General features: G+C 49.2%; 1 protein-coding gene across 4 annotated transcripts in view; it reads left to right on the top strand.

Moving 5' to 3' along the window:
* Positions 1-12,015, top strand: part of GUCY2D (guanylate cyclase 2D, retinal) — a 32,185-nt gene extending 20,170 nt beyond the window's left edge. For 2 of the 4 annotated variants that reach the window (XR_014257806.1, XR_014257807.1), the window contains exon 18: positions 304-331. Coding sequence is in view for 1 of the 4 variants with exons in the window: in XM_082442844.1 (XP_082298970.1) it covers positions 304-349 (46 nt within the window). In the remaining 3 variants the exon portion in view is untranslated. Of the gene's footprint in view, positions 1-303 lie in introns of all 4 variants that reach the window. The other 2 variants (XM_082442844.1, XM_082442845.1) reach the window with 1 other exon arrangement.

Genomic DNA, 12,015 nt, shown 5'->3' on the forward strand with positions numbered 1-12,015 from the left:
TCTGACCTACCCCCGACCACACACACACACACACACACACACACACACACACACACACACACACACATTGCATTAACCAGACCCTCCTCTTGGCCCCTCAGGCTATACACCGCCCAAGAGACAGAACCCTAGGTAGCAACGCTCACCAGAGGACGAGCTGCCTGCTGCCCCTAGAGCTCGGTTACAGCAGAAACCCTGCCCTCTGCCCTCCAGGAAACTCTGATCCATGACTCTCCCCTACTGAGGTGAACCCCCATGACCCCTTTCCATGATTTCCCTCTGAAACACTCCTCTTTCCCTCAGGATTATTCCGGAAGGTCCTTTTCCTGAAAGTTGCTGCTGTAGGTGACCAAAAGTCTGGCTAATACCAGTGGCTTCCGTCCAGCTCTGCCTCAAAGGATTCTGAGCCTTTGCAAGAGCTGGTTGCAAACCAGCTGTGTGACCCTGGGAAAGTCTCATGCACTCTCTGGGCTTGGTTTCCCCTCCGTGGTAAAATGAAGAGTGGCCTACTTAGGTGGTTTCCATACCCTCCGGCCCTGACAGCTGGCCTTCAGAATGGTTGGCCTTGGGGTACAGGGCACTGGGCACGTGGCCTCCAGCCCCAGTGACCCTGAGCCCATAAGAAAGGCCCCAGGAAGGATGATCTGGGATTGGATGTCCCAACCCCAGAGGAGGTGGAGACCGCCTGTTCCACCAGAGCGGGGGTGTCGTGTGGCCTGAGGATTTGAGGGCTTCTGTTTAGCCTCAAGCATCCTTCCCTTCTCCATCCCCCACCAGTCAGAAACCGGCTCCTTCTCCTGTGGCATAACCACATACTTTGCCCAAGTGCAGAGAAAAGCTTGTTTCAAAGCTTTGGGGAAAGGAAGGTAAACAAACCCCACGAAACCTCTCCTAACCAGAACACCCAGGAATAGTAGTAGTCTCTGTTTAACTGGGCGCCACTGAGCAGGCAGTTGAACAGAAAATCCTCCCAGCTTAGATCTTTGTGACAGGTATCAACCCCTCCCATCCCAGTAAGTCCCCAGGTAAAGCTTCTTTTGTGGAACTTTGATGTTCCAGAGCCTGAGCCTTGGCACATTGCACTCTGGGTGGCCTTCGCCATTGCCGCAGAACCTGGCAGAAGTTAGCAGCAGCTGTAGCCACCCAGGCTGTCACTAGGTAGTGCGCCTCCAGTCCCTGGAGATGTGCAAGCAGAACTGGAGACCTCTTTGAGCAGGGAGAGAACAGTCAGAGGGACTTCCTAGGCGGAAGGATGAACTAAATCCTCACCACACAGTGTGGTAGGTAGGCCAGCAGCAGCGACATCGCCTGGGAGCTTGTTAGCAATGCAGAATCTCAGGCCCAGGAGTATTGAAACAGAATCTACATCCTAACAAATTTCCTTCAGAGTATTTATATGCACATTAAAGTTTCTGAATCATAGAACTAAAGGATCCTAGGATCCCTAAAATCTCAGAACTGCTAAGATTTCTTAAAAACCAGGCTAGAAACTAGCCCCGAGACTTCTTTTGTTTGATCAGTGGAGTGGTTTTGTTTTTGTCTTGAGCTAACGTTTAGAAATCAAGAGATACCACATTGTAAAAATGGCTGCCAAATGTCCCTCTTTGAAATCAAAAGCCCCACACAGGGGCAACTGCTGACTTCCTTCTGGAGCTAAAGAGCAACCGTCCCCTCATCCCGTCTCTCCAGGGTTTCGCTTTTCTGTTCTCACCGTGCCCACCACTCCCCGTGCACTCCAAGACACCAAGATTTTCTGAACATCTCTTATGTACCTGTCCAGAGCCTGTAGACGTTAGACCTCAGGACTCTGGAGTAGCTGATGTTAGGATTACAGGCACTGCTGGAGATTGCTTTGCCTGACTCGTAAAATCCACAAGTTCAATGGTCTTCCCCTCCTTCCTAAAGGTAGAGAAAGAACAGACAAGAAACCTAAAATCCAGCACTTGTAGGTTCTGGTTACTTAAGGTGGTGCTGCTATAGTGAGTAATATAGTATAATTTAAAACACATTTTTAACCGAGTTTGGAGATGATGAATTAAGGATTTTTTTAAAACCCTGATGCACACACAAAAAAAATATTTTTAAAATTATGTACATTCTTAAACATCTCTCTTCAGATTTTCTTTGTCCTTAGGCCCCAGGAGTCAAGGGCAGGCTCTGCATTGCTGGTGTTGGACCTGACCGTGTGAACGTAGCTCTCCCTCCCCTGCCTCTTCCCTCCCTCCCTCCCCACCCCTTACCTCTCCTTCCCTCCCTGCCTGTGAGGGGCCATGGGTAGTTACTGGCCTGTGATTCAGGGGAGCTTTGGGAAAGGGTTGGCCTGGGATTAGGTGCAGGACAGGCTGGGGCAAGGCACCCCCAGAGGGAGAGGAGTATGACCTGGGACCCAAACCCAGTTTGGGGCAGAGGTGCGGCGGGCAGGGCTGAGCCAGTCCCTTCCCACCCTCAACTCAGCCTTGTTCCTGGGACTCAGTCTCAAAGGCGAGTGACGGGGGGGAGAAGCTGGTAAAGGAGAGGCCTGTCCTCCTCCCCAGCCAGGAGAACGCAGGACCACCCGCCCCAGAGCTCAGAGAGCTGGTGGGAGAAGAGGAGGGAAACAGTTGAGCCCCAGTCTCCTCTCTGCCCCTCGTCTCCTCTCTCTGCCGGGCAGTTTCTCCTTGCCTTTCTCCTCCATTTCCGTGGAACCTTTTCTCCTGGGCCCAGTCAGTCTCCTAGAGCCCAGCTGCCCTCAGACCCAAGTCCTCTCCGCCTGGTCACCCCTCTTGTTCCTGGGACCCAGGCAATTCCCAGCCCAGAGAGCACCCGGCTTGGCCACTAGGCACCCCTCACCCTCAGACGTGTTTACACTACCTCGGCCAGCTGGCCTGTGCCAGGAGCCCACGCTCGGGGTGGCCTTACCTTCGGGATGGCTCTGTCGCCAGGAGCAGCGCTGGCCGAAGCAGGGAGCTCCCGCAGCTCTGCTGCTGCTTCCATCCCATAGCCCGGACGCCGCATCCTGACCCAGGGCTCACCTGGCGCCTTTTGTCTGTGCTGCTCCTCAGGGTCGGGGCCCTGCTCCCCATCCCCACCTGCAGTGGACCCCGGACACCCCCCTTTGGGGGATCTGTGACACTGCGTTGTGGGACCGCGTTCACCGGGATCTTCTGGATCGGGCACTGTGGACACCAGGCCACGTGCCGTGGTGCTGGGTCCTGGCAGGGTGGGGGCTGGAATAAAGGTGTGCTTTCTTCCACTCCACGGTATGTGGTCCTTTTGGCCTGGGTGGCCCGAACAACCCCACCCCTGGAGTGTTCGAATCTGGCATTGCCATGGAGGGCTTCAGATAAGGGGTGAACCCTAGAGATGACCTAGGCAGGGGGAGTTGAACTGGGGTCAGCAATCCCCGCCCAGAAACCCCTCTGCTCAGGGGATCTGCTCTGAGGGAACCAAGCAGGGAAGCTACAGGCCTTTCAGGCTTCTAGAAAAGACCAGGGTCTCTGAGGCTCTGGAAGTGGGTGGTGTGGCCTCATCCCTTGGTCATAGGCAGGAGAGAGGAAGGAAAAGAAGGGCAGAGCTTGTCTACGGCCAGGACCCAGGAACCATGGAAGCCAGAGTCCAATTCTGAGGGAAGGGGGCCCCCAAATGGGGAAGTTGAGGTCCACTGAGCTCTGGACAAGACCTCACCAAAACCCACACTCTACCTCCGACCCTTCCAGAGCCTGCCACTGGCTCATTAGAACAGGAGAGACCATCCCAAAGCCACCGATGGGTGACCAACCCATTGGTCATCTATTTTCTTTGAGCCCAGCTATCCCTGCCCCAGGCTCAATGTTTCTGACATGATGACTCGTGATGGACTTCGGGTGTTCTGCCTTCCTAGCATCCGTCTGCCCCGTGATGGGCAACCAGCCCTGCCCCATTCTCAGTCCCTGTGGAACTGACCCCAGACCTCCCTCCAGTCCTGCCCAATCGCTCCATCCCTCTGGCCACAGGGATTGCTTCAAGAACAGGCAGGTGACCCAGTCCAAGCAAACAAGGCTTCGTGTTGAGACATTGCTAGAAGCCAAGGGAAGAAGTTGGATCTCTTCTCTGGGGTTGCTGAGAGGACGTGACTCTGAGTGGTTTTGCCACCACAAAGAAGGAACAGAACTGACAGATGGGCAGTGACAAAGTCTTGCTGCCACTTGTTTGAGCCTCTGCCCTTCACTAGGCTTAACCAGATCCTGCTAGCCGAGTACGATGGGATAGCAAGTTGTTTTCTTTGCTTAAGCCAGATGGAATTGGGTATTCTGTTCTTTGCAGTCAAAAGTGTCTCAAAAGGATTGTGGAAAGCAGTGGGGGTTGGACTGGTTTAAGAGGAAAGAAAAGGAGAAAAACACTGAATTTGGAGGGAGGAGGGAGTGAAGGATGAATGACAAGAGATGATGTCTCTCTCTAAGCCTCAACTCCACCGAGAGTCAGCCCGGGCCCTTCCCTGCAGTATGACTGTTCCTGAAACTCCATTTACGGGGAACCTAACCCAGGCAGAGGTTAGGACCTTGTGAGAGAAAAGGCGCACAGCCTGGTAGCCTTGTCGGGACTCTCATGCTGACTCAGCATTTAGAAGGTGGAGGAATCTTCCAGGTCCTGCCCCAGAGGAGACGATGCAAAGGAGAGTGAGGTGAGGTCTCTAAGATTAGCGCATCTTGCTTGTCAACAGCCTCGTGAGTTAGTGACTAGACTTTGACGAGGAGATTAGGGTGGGACAGGTGGCTTGCCCCGCTCCCAGAGGGGGAAGGGAGCAGAGAAACTGGGGAGAAGGACAACTGCGATGTCTGGGAAACCCAGGTTCCCACAGAGAGGAGCTTGTTTGTCACAGTCTAGAGACTAATTCCACGGCCACAGGAAAAGTCCACTCAGCACCTTGTTACAGCAGAGTTAATGTGCATTTCATGAATGGGTTACACAATCAGCATTTTTAAAATGCCAAACAAAATTACCTTCTGTTGTATACCACACGACTCTCACAATTTTTCTCATCATGATGAAATGTTGGTCCATTTGATTAAGATGTGCTCATGACTACAAGTTCAACAAAGGGCTTTCCCTTCTACTCTACCTCATCACCCGAACAACCAAGCCAAGTGAATAAATGTTCACAGTCAGCCGATTTACGGCCTTGCCGCGCCATTGTTCTCTTCATCCACCAGGCCAGCCAGCCACCATCTCCTCAGGCCGCTCTCTCCGTCCTGACCATCCACTCCTGAGCCATGTGTCTCCTTCAGAACTTCCTTGTTACTACCGCCAACGTTCTGTCTGATTTAGGGCCACGTGGGTTCTCATGCATGACGTTGACAGGTCCCCCACTTCAGCCCCTGAGGTCACCCTCCTCCCCAGGGTTTAGCCTCTATCCCAGGAGGAACGGGAACCCAGAGCTCTTGCCACACTCTCTGCCAGGGCGGGTGGTGGCCCCAGTTGAAACAAGGCCTGAGGGACCACATTAGCCACAGGAAGCGCCAGCAGTGGAGGGCTCCAGGCCAGCCTCAGCAGACCCTGGACGGGGAAGAGGAGGGGCCAGTACTGAGCACTTCACCCTCAGCACCGCCCCCGAGGGATGGAGGTCTTCCTGGCTCTTGGCGAATAGGCCCCGATCTGGGCTTCATGTTGGTGGGCTCCTTGGGCCCTGGCGCCCAAGCCCGGGGCAACGCCAAGTACGCTGAGGTAGGTGAACTGGATGATCAGGGATCATCCCAAGGCCAGAGCTGGCCCCAGAACTGGTCCTTCCAGCAGTCAGTGCCACCCAGAGAAGGCCGGAGGATGCACCCTGTGAAGACACAGCTGTATAAGATGTTCCTGCAGACGCCAGAAAGGAGGCAGCGTAGGTGGAGGTGTTGTGTTTCTTTTTTTGAAGAAGGGAGAGACTTTTGCCCGTCGACAGCTCATAGGAAAGAGTAAGGGGAGAGGGAGACACTGGAGGGGGTGATGAGGGGACCGGGTCCTGTGGCCAGTGGGGATAGATCCAGGTAGAGGAGGAGGGATTCCCTTGGATGGTAGGAGAGGAAGCCCTTGCAAGAGGATTAGCTCAGGACAGGATGGGCCTGGGAGTAGGTACGTTTGTGGGTTAGGTGGCTGCAGGTTCCAGGGGGTTTGACTCCAGGTTTCTATTTTCCCAGTAAAATAGGAAATTGAGGTCACCTTCAGAGTATGTGTGGGAAGGAAGGAGCAGTGTTTTATTGGGTGCTTCCTATTGGGTGCAGAAGCTGTACTAAGCACTTTAGTTGTGAAAGTTTAATACCCTCAACAAGCTTATTAGTCAGATACTCTTATAACTCCATTTCACAGAGGATAACATTAAGTCTCAGAAAGGTGGTATGACCTGTTTAAGATCACTCAGTTTCTAAGTGATAGTCAGGATTATAATTTTCCCAAGGTCTTAAACGCCACACTATGAATAAAGAGGCAAAAACTGGTGGGAGCCAGGGCCTGAGGAGATGGAAGTAGCTTCAGGCAGCGGCAAGCAAGCCTTTTCCCCCAAGGCAGGAGGCGGGAGTAGGAGAGGTGGAGTTCACACGTTATTAGTGGAAGCCAAAAATGAATAAATAAATACATTAAAAAAAAAAAAAAGAGTTTTAGTGTAGCTTATCATGCAGTAATGGATAACCAGAACAAGCTCTCCATTTCGGAAGACCTCTAAACCTTGGCTGAGAGTTTTGAAAAACTCAGGTCAGCAATCCACTGACAGATGGTTTCTGAGAGGGACTCCTTCCAGAAAAGGTAGAATAAACACATTTTTTTTTTTTTTGCCTATTTCTTCCCACATCTGAAATTCCTTTGGGGATCCACCCATCTCCACCCTCAATCCATATAGTTTGTGTGGGGCTAATTCCAGCCCCAGCTTCAGAGTCTGTGACCAAGGCCAGTTCAGTGAGGGTCAGCCCCAGAACATTTGCAATAAGAGGGTGACATCGTCTTTGCGCTAGGGTTGCTAAGCTGGCAGGATAGAAGCCCAGAGCTGCTGGTCATCACTTCTGCCACCACTTGGGAAGAGTCTGCCTGAGACTGAGCTAACACAGTTCAACACAGAAGAAAGCAGAAATGAAATATTGAGGAAGCACAATCCCTGACACATGTTCTGGGCACCTGGATCCATCCAGGCCTGAAGCCATTACTCCTGAATTTTCCAGTTACATAAACCAATATGTTCCCATATTTTATCAGGCTGGTTTGAGTTTAGATTATCCTGTTTGTTCATCTCTGCCTATTAAAATTGTATCAGTTTTTCATCACTAGTTTAAAACTCACCTCCTACGAGAAGCTTTCCTTGAATTATTTAGGGGACATTTATTGTTCGGGGTTTTCTATTGCCCAGAAAATACCTCCCCACATACTTCCGAAAAATACCCACAGCCCTCACAGCTCATCAGCATCACCAACGTGGCTACGATGGACACAGCCACCCTGATATCTTGTGTGACCCCTTCCTCCTGCTGAACAGGGGTAATTGGACCATAGGTGGATCTCTGTCCCAAACTGGGTCAGTGAGAACCTTTTGCCTGGGGAACTTGGAATTTGAACCAAGACACTCAAAACCTATTTATCTGAAACGGAGCAGGGCCCCATGGTCCTTGCCCCCCATGTCCTTTGTCTGCCTTTTGTCTGCAGAAAAACTTTAGCCAAAGAATAAGTTTAATCAGAGAAGTGAGAAAATGCAGAAACAAAGGAAAACAGTCAAAGGAGACCAAATAATAATAGTTTAGTCATTAAACATAGTCAAGGACCTTTAGTTCCTCCTCAAGGACTGTAGATAATATTCTGAGCCGTATCCTATGAGCTGTCTTGTAGATACTGAAACCCCACCAGGTGGAAGAAGTTAACTACATGATGACCAGACAGTAGCCATGACATAAGCTGCCACAATTCCGAGAACTGGCCTCAAGGAAATGGAAACAAACCAACCCTGGAACTGAAGATTAACTGTTCCTAAAACAATCAAGATAACGCTGGTCAGACCACCGATGACCAATTTCAAGATGACCATCAGAGCTGACTGTGCAGTTTCTGCATGCAACCCCCTCCCTCCGCCTATAAAAGCTCTTGCCCATTGATTGTCAGTGGGGGGAGTCAGCCTTTGGACAGGCGTCCGCCCTCCCCCACAGTTGCCAGCATCCAAAATAAAGCAAACTTTCTTTTCCACCAAGCTGGCCTCTTTATTGGGTTTTGAGCAGTGAGCAGCCGGACCCCACTTTCAGTTACTCTCTTAGACAGAGAGTATATAAACATGAACTGTGTGGCATCTATCTCTGTCATGTGGACTGGAAAACAGAAAGAACTGGTCAAGGGAGAGAGAGAAAAAAGAGACAAAACAGACATGCAGAGAAGAGAGATGGAGAGAGAATTTCCTGAGTTCCTACAAAGCTCCAGCTCCTGCCTCCAGGCTGTCCCTGAGGCCCAGCTGTATCCCCAGTCTTGTGTCCTTATAATAAATTCTCCTTCTAAGACAAGTTCTCTCTTGCGGGTGTCTGTTACTTACAAATGAAAGAGTCCTAATTAACCCCATCTCCCCAGTCTCTAGACTAGTTCAGTCCTGTCTCCCTTCTATCCTGGATCCACGTTGCCCCGAGCCATACCTTACCTTCCGGATGACACTAGGCTTCTTCTTAAATGCCAACTTTAGTCAGTTGGCTGTGACTCTCTGGAGTGCTATGATGACAAAGATTCTGAGGCTACATCTGGGCTCAAGAAGAAAAATACATGGATTGATTGGCAATGTCTGCCATGGGCATGAGATGGGAAGGGGTTGAATGCTCACCATGTCTGTTCTCTGACCTTGTCACGCATCTTTCCCCTCACATACTACACCCAGCTTAGTGCCTTACCCCGAGTACGCTCAGAAGATATACTTGTTGAATGGGTACGTGACAAGAATGATTGTCTATGAGACCCATTCAGTGGGATGAGTGACAGGAAGCGGAAGATGAGAGGATGAATTGGACAGAAGAGAGAGAGGCAACTCATGCTGTCAGTTTTGGAATCAAATACACAGGTGTGGTGACAGGTGGGATTTACAGAGCACTTTCCTCACCTCCGTCTGCCTAAGTCTTGCTCATCCTACAAAACTCAGTGTGAACACTGAGTTTTCAGTGTTCTTATCTGAAGGAAGTTTTTTCTGACATGCCCTACTCCCATGTCTGAGATAGACCTCTGTACTAAAGAGGATTCTTCTGATTGAAAGAGTCCAATTTTCTTTCAAAGGAAAATTGTAGTTCATGTAACCAAAAGACCATGAGTATCAGGCATGGCTGGATCCAGGTATTCACATGAGGGGTCTATAAATTACTCAGCTATGTTTTCCACTGGGTTGCCTTCATTCTCAGGTGGGCTCTCCCAAAATGGTTACAGAAATGGCCAGCAGCAGCTTCAAGGCTTACTTATATCCTATCATGCAACTCCTAGGAAATGAAAGTGATTTAAAAAAAAAAAAACAATTCCAACAACAACAGAAAAATCCCAAGGCTGACTCTGACTGGCCTGGACAAAGTCACTTATTCATCCCTGAATCAGTTCCCAAACTCTGCTCAAGTCTGTTTGGGCATGTGGATCACATGTCCGCCCCTGGAGCCAGAGGATGAAGTCAGCTCCACGGTGTTCCATGTGGGCTGAGAATGGGGAACGGATTATTCTCTATAGGAAAACGAGGATGCTGTCACCAGAATAAGGGGAAAGGGTGCTGCCATCCACACATCGTCCTTTATGTTCCCTGGGCCCTGGGGTTTTCACATCAAATCAGGAGCCGTTGGAGAACAAGGACCTTGTCCTATTTATCCATTCACCCCCAGCACCCAGCACTGGTAACCGATGAGCCAACCTGACATCAATTCCCCCTATAAATGGCGGCCTCCTTCTCCCCCGAGTAGCGAAGACTGCCGCCATGTCCTGTCTGCTACCTGCCAGCCACGGTGAACGTGTTGCTCCTGGACCCTTTGTTTCAGACTTGTAAGATCCCCTGTCCGTTAAACCATTGAGGCCTTTGTTGCTGTCTCTGGGCTCTTTCTTCAGTCTCGAAGGTGGGCAATTACAAGGCTTGCAGGCCTGCCAGGGTCACCCCAACAGTTGGCTTAAAACACCCAGTGTGTTCCATCCTCCTGGCCACATTGGTTGGTTCAGGCATCAGAGTGTAACCCATTTGGAGCAATGACAAAGGAAGAGGTGAGAAGACATTTGCCAGAGCTTTGTAGAAGAGAGACATCTCCCCGACCCCCTTCTACAAGTGCTACCTAAAAACTCCTCTCTCCTGGTTGCTGTGGTGGCCACCTCCCTTCCCTGAGCTAAATTTGCAGTCTATGAGGAAAGGAGAAGGGAGAATGGATATTGCATGGGTAATTTATTGTCCTGATTCACCCTCCTCTGGATTCAGTTACAACAGGCAAGTGTATTGCTCAAGTCAGTTCTGGTTGGAATTTTCTGTTGTTGAACCTAAGATCCTGCTTTTTGCACCCATGAGAGGCTTGTGTCCCCACTTGGGCTCTGCGTTCTGCCTTTTTCACCTTCTCAGGATTTTACTTCTGAGATTAGCACTTCTCCTGCATCTTTCCCAACAACACAAACACACCTTGAGGGCAGTTGTTCTCAACATTGACTGCACATTAGAATCACCTGGGAAGCTGTAAAAAAAAAAACAAAAAAACCTAACACCTGCATCCAACACCCAGACCCTGGGTGAGAGGCCTGAGCCTTGCTTTTTCAAGCACCCCTAGTAGTTCTAGTGTGTGAAGCCAATAATGAGAATCATTGTAAGAACAGTTGCTCATCTTGAAAGCAGCTCTCATTTGATGCCATATCCTCTGTTATTGCTCTATTTCTCTGCCCCTCTTCACAGCAAAATTTATTAAAAGAATATTCATCTTCCCTGTTCCTACTTTTTTAACTTTTTTAATTTTGCAAGTTTGAAAAACCAGATAAGATGAATATAAAAAAATAAAATGAATGCAAACATTTTATAGGAACCCACATCTTTTTGCTCTAGTTCAACCTTCATATGACTCCCCACCGAATTCCCCACAGTTAAGAGAATGTAACTATTGCCTCCTTCAAGGCATCTCCTGCTTCAGCAGAAATATATAGAAAACAGCAAAAGGTAATAGAATGGGGTGGGGACTATGCATGGAACCAGTGGGGGATTAGGGATAAATAAATAAATTTATAAATAAATAAATAAATTTATTATTTTTTTTAATCTACAAACAGTAAATGCTGGTGAGGGTGTGGAGAAAAGGGAACCCTCTTGCACTGTTGGTGGGAATGTAAATTGATACAGCCACTATGGAGAACAGTATGGAGGTTCCTTAAAAAACTGAAAATAGATCTACCATATGATCCAGCAATCCCACTACTGGGCATACACCCAGAGAAAACCATAATTCAAAAGACACATGCACCCCAATGTTCATTGCAGCACTGTTTACAATAGCCAGGTCACAGAAGCCACCTAAATCCCCATCAACAGATGAATGGATAAAGAAGATGTGGTACATATAAACAATGGAATATTACTCAGCCATAAAAGGGAATGAAATTGGGTCATTTGTAGAGACGTGGATGGACCTAGAGACTGTCATACAGAGTGAAGTAAGTCAGAAAGAGAAAAACAAATATCATATATTAACGCATATATGTGGAATCTAGAAAAATGGTACAGATGAACCGGTCTGCAAGGCAGAAATAGAGACACAGACATAGAGAACAAATGTATGGACACCAAGGGGGAAAAGCCGGGGAGGGGGGTTGGTGGTGGGATGAAGTGAGAGATTGGGATTGACATATATACACTAATATGTATAAAATAGATAACTAATAAGAACCTGCTGTATAAAAAAATAAATTAAAAAAAAAACTAGATTGAACACAAACATTGGCTTTTGCCCCCTCCCCAAACTCCATTAAAAGTGGCTGTAAAGGGATTTTTTTGTTTTCCTTAATGGTGTTGTGGGGAATTCCCTGGTGCCAGTGGCTAGGACTCCGCACTTTCACTGCCAAGGGCGCCAGTTGATCTGCAAGCCA

The sequence above is a fragment of the Balaenoptera physalus genome (genome assembly GCF_965194825.1).
Source record: "Balaenoptera physalus genome assembly, chromosome: 20".
In the NCBI taxonomy this organism is placed as follows: Eukaryota; Metazoa; Chordata; class Mammalia; order Artiodactyla; family Balaenopteridae; genus Balaenoptera; species Balaenoptera physalus.